The sequence below is a fragment of the Stegastes partitus genome, unplaced genomic scaffold, assembly GCF_000690725.1.
Source record: "Stegastes partitus isolate 25-593 unplaced genomic scaffold, Stegastes_partitus-1.0.2 Scaffold995, whole genome shotgun sequence".
NCBI classification, from domain to species: Eukaryota; Metazoa; Chordata; class Actinopteri; family Pomacentridae; genus Stegastes; species Stegastes partitus.
In genome coordinates, this window is record NW_007578726.1 from 287,542 (window position 1) to 292,546 (window position 5,005).

Sequence of the window (5,005 nt, forward strand, 5' to 3'; positions counted from 1 at the left end):
CCATTTACCAGATCCAGAAACAGTGAAAGCGTCAAAGGAATCATCCAACATTTAACTCTACAGCAGTCCTTCAACTGTTCGTCTGTGACATACCGATCACATGGAAAACGTCACCGGAAAATACAAAATAAATTGGAAAAACTACACTCCTCAATACAATTAGGAAGTTATTAGTGACCAGTAATAAGAAAAATAAAATCAAACCTGGGACTTTTCAGCTGAACTGCAGGTTTTGTATCCACACAGCAGAGGAGACCAGGATGCAAACAGATTAAAAATGTCAGCAGTTAAATATCTAATGTGTGTTTTTATCAGTAAAACCTGGAAAAACACCGTTTTTTTTTCTTTATTTATTTAAAAAAAAAATAAATTTGTAAGATAAACACTCAAAGAAATCCAACTATCTGTGATTTCCGTCGGTTTAACTCTCATCCTGCACTGAAGGCATCATTCCTTCTCTCTCTTTCTAGTCGTGGTTGTTCTGTTTCCAAACAGCTGCAGGAATTTGTAATACAGTAAAAAAATAAACGAGTCCACACTGATGGAAAACGTGACGTGAGCAGCCGAAGGGTTAAATCGTTTTCATGACACTGAGCTCGGAGTCGCAGCGACGTCGAGCCACGAGCCAAAAAGTGCAAACTTCACCACAATAATCCTGAAATGACACAGAATTAGTCACCCAGCGCTTCAGTCACGAGTCCTCTCCACCCTCACTGGACCTCCTATTAACCGTCTTATTTGGTAAATTCTTCTCTCTAATTGACTCTCCTCTCATTCAGCCACTTCCTGCTCCAGCGTCTGAGTAACTCTTCACTGCATTCAGCTCCTCCACGAGTGCCTCGTCCTCCCATTACGATGATGCCACTTCCTTCGCCCTCTCTGGGATTCATAAGCTGCTTTTTGACCCCTCATGTCTGGATTTGTTTTCAGTTTTTACTCCTCTCCACATTATTTTATTTTATTTTTTTACAAGATTTGCAATCCAATTAGCTCTGCAATCGATCCGCTTCAAATTGCATCCCTTGATTTCTCCACAATTACCCGATATTTAAACCGTTGGATGTGTTTTCTGGCTTCTGTCAGCACAAACGCTGGACGAAACGAGGCGCGTTGTGAGCGAGCAGGACGTACATGTGTGCTCCGGCCCGACAGAACCCTTCATTTAGACACAAGCTAAGCAGGAGGACGCCTCAGACTCACATCGTTGTGTTCACGAGCATCTCTGAGGAGCAGCAGAGCATCAAGTTTGTCCGACACCAGGACGCTCTCGTCATGATGCAGCGTGGACTCAGTGAGACGAAGCCGGAGTTCATCCAGACACACCTGAGCAGCGACGCAGCTGCTGCCTTTGTTCATTTAGACAGAATCTGGTCGCTGAGGCTGCATTTACACGACAGGCTGCTCTGAAAAAAAAGAACTGCTTAAAAAAAAAAAAACACGAAAATCTGGCAGCAAGGGGGCCGAGAAAAACTAATTAAAGACTGGAAAATAAAAAAAATAATGGCAAATAGATGTAAAATAATTATTTATTTGGCTGATTAAAAATAGTCTGACTTTACTGTCACACAAAATACGATTTATTATTTAGAAAAAAAAAAAAAAATCCAAACTTGATGTTAACATTAAAGTGTTGACCTTTTTAAAATTTAAAAATCAAAAAGAATCCATTGATTATACTGGTTATTTGTAATTTAACAAAATGGGAAAAATCTTTATAAAATAACAATTTCAGTAATTATTTACCTTTTACAAAAAAAAAGGTTCTTAATTTGCATATTTTTTTCTTCAAATAACTACAACTATCAAATACAATAATAATAACTGATTAAATTTAAAACAGGAATTTTTTATAATAATTATTAAATATTAATAATATTTAATAATTGTAATTTTAGGCTCATGTGTTGTCTTTATTATTATTTATTTATTTTCCAATTAAAAAAAATAACACAAAAAAATACAAAAATAAAACGGTCACGTGTTGTAAAATAAGTTGTTTTCAAGAATGCACATTTTTTGATTTGGTCTTTTTTAATCATTTAAAAAGGAAATAGTTTTTAAAAATTCTGTTATTTTACTCGATATTATCTGTAATTTAACAAAAGGTTGAGAATCTATAAAATTAATGTTTAGAAATGACCATTATTTTAGTCCCTCATAAATATTTCTTCCTTAAAAATAACTACAAATACATCTAAAATATTTTACTTCAATTTTTTTTGGCCTAATTTAAGCCTTTTAAGATTTTTTAAATTATTATTTCACTTGCTAATGTCTGAAAATCTGCCAAAAATAACAGAAAACGGAGTTAAAAAGTGCAGCATCAGCACGTTTGTATTGATTTTATTTGTCTGATTTAGTTTCTTCATCCTCTGCTTCTCATTTCCTCGTCTCCTTGTTCCTTCTTGTCTCATTTCCTTTCCTCATCACTTCCTCTCTTTCTTGTTGCTCCCTATCGATCCCCTCTCGTCTTCATCCCGTCCTTCCTCCTCCTCCTCCTCCGGCTGCCCTTTGCTGTCGTCCTCTGCACTTCAGTCGGGGCGGCCTGCCTCTCCGGTTCTGTACCTGGCGGCTCTATACTTCCCGTCCATCTGTATGCACAGCACAGAGCGGGATCCTGCTTCTGTCCATCAGCCTTCGTTAGCGTTAATCTGCAGCCATCTCCGGCCGACACATACACTCACACGCCAAGCAGCTCGATAACTTCCCGTCACAATTTTCACTGCTGGTAGAAAAGATCAGCTCGGAGGCCCAGAGGTTGAAGGGATAATTCCATCCATCAGTCACTGCAAAGTACACTCACCTCCACACACACACACACACACACACACACACACACACACACTCCCTACAAGCATCCTCGTGTCAACGTCAAACAGCCTCCTGGTGAAGTCTAATCATATAGAATCAAACGGACAAATGCATCGATGCCGAGTTTTTCTTTCTGTTTAAGCGCTGACAGCATTTGGTAAAAACACTCGACAGTTTCTGGACCTTCAGCGACTGTCAGACATTTTTCACATAAAGTCTACAGAAGCAGCAGAACCATGACTGGAGAGAGCAAGAACTCAGAAATGTCTGTTTTGCATTATGACACAGTTGGAACGACAGAAATCAGAATAAAAGAATAAAAAAGTTGAGTTTTGAGTTGAATTTTTTTGTCTTTTTTTTTTTTTTGCATTTTACAAAATTGAAATTGATGCACAACAAGCTCCCTCAGGTGTTCCCAACTAGAAAACAAGTTTTACTGCTTTTAATTCATGTGCATCTTCGTCTCCTCTGTGTTCTGTGCAAACACAGCCTGCAGTTCAACCCAGCGTGTCCCAAAAGTTTCTGTAATAAGATGTTTAATTGCTGCAGAGTTTGTTGCTGATGCTGAGAAATGCAGAATTTTTGGGTTTTTGCAGAACCTGGTTGTCGCAAACGCTTTATTTTTGTTGTATTTTTAAACGAGGCACGTCGAATAGAGTGACTGATGAAATTATATAACTTTAAGCTTAGATTCTGTTAATTTCCCGACGGATTTGCTTGTTCACTCGCTCATATTTACAGTTTCTGCCTCTGATAAACGGGGCTGTTTCGGTGGCTTTTCAGAAGCTTTAAAGAAGCGTGATGACAAATGAAAAAGACAAAAACATTATGAGGCAAAGAGATGCAAACACATCCTGCAGTTCAGCCCAGTTTGGCCAAAAAGTTCCTCAGATTTTGTCGTGTGACTGTTCAGTGAGTCGTGACCTCGAGTTTGTTCTGAGGAACCGAGAACTGTTTAATGTTTTAAAGACTCTGGTTCCTGCAAACTGTCATGTTTATATAAAATACATATCACATGTAGAATAAAGTGATTTGGATAAAATATCACAATTTCTGGCTTAGATTTGGTGAATTTTCACAATGGACCTACACGTCTCACATTATTAGTTCAAACAGTTCTAGAAAGCTGAACATCTGCAGATTTTTTCAGTTTTTACAGTTTATGGTTCTGATAAATGAGGTTATTTTGGTGATTTATTTAAACCAATACGATGCCGTTAAAACCCGCTGCTGGATTCTGGGGTTCAGAAGACTAAAAATATTGCTCTGAAAAAAATTAGAAAACATTTATTTATCCAGAATCAAAACTGCTAACCTTAACTGAAGGACTTTTGTTGCCTAAATCTGACCACGGACGAGTTTCTGGATGTAAACCTCAGCTCAGAAATCATTAATACCTCGGTATGCATGGATTCACTCAGCGCGTCACGTTTCTTCCACACTCCCTCTTGTTCCCACTGTACTCTGTTCACTTGGCTCTGCAGAGGACAGCAGGCCAGAGGGAGCTGCTGAATACAGATGAGAGGAGGTGAGATTAGAGGTCAGGAAGCCGACGCCGCTAATCGCATTCTTCACGCTGGTTTCCGGCCAGCAGGGAGCAGCGCAGCGGACGCTTATTTTGCTCGTTTCTTCTTCTTCCTCCACCTTTGGAAGAAAAGCGAGGAATTTAATCTCTGACCTCAGCCGCTAAAGAATATTCTGCTTGTGTTGTGGGACGGTTCTCACGGTAAATAACAAACATTTTGCCTTCGACGTGCTGTTTTTGAAGGAATTATTCAGTCCAAAAAAAAGCAGAAGGAGAAGAGACGGGATGAGGAGGCAGAAAGCTCATGATGGGCTGAAGTTTACAGATGTTCTGCTGCAGATGGTTTCCTGTGACGACCAGCAGCGGGTGGACGAGCATCGACCCGCTAAGTGCAGCTTTCCTCCTTTTACTTCGGCTGCTTCCTCTCCAGCTCCGGGTCGTGCAGCGATCAGCTGCTCGGTGTCGAGCTGCACAGACGCCATGATGCCCGACGTCAGCGGTGACGTCAGCGAGAAGCTCATTACATCAGACGGAGGCTTTTCATGCTGCTTAGTGAGCAGACTGACGTCAGCCAGCCTCCTGCTGGATATGGACTCTGAGACACTACATTTCCCACAATGCAACTCCTCCACAGCTTGTTCTGTTTCCCTCTCAAATGGTTTTCTGTTT

At 40.0% G+C, this 5,005-nt stretch overlaps 1 protein-coding gene across 1 annotated transcript in view; it reads right to left on the reverse strand.

Moving 5' to 3' along the window:
- The window catches only part of LOC103366921 (pro-neuregulin-3, membrane-bound isoform-like), a 234,189-nt gene extending 229,371 nt beyond the window's left edge, over nucleotides 1-4,818 (reverse strand). Inside the window, exons 1-2 of the mRNA XM_008294788.1 lie at nucleotides 4,747-4,818; nucleotides 4,275-4,455 (exon numbers count right to left, since the gene is read on the reverse strand). Coding sequence (XP_008293010.1) covers nucleotides 4,275-4,455; nucleotides 4,747-4,818 — 253 coding nt within the window. The remainder of the gene's footprint in view (nucleotides 1-4,274; nucleotides 4,456-4,746) is intronic.
- Between the last annotated feature and the right edge of the window lie 187 nt (nucleotides 4,819-5,005).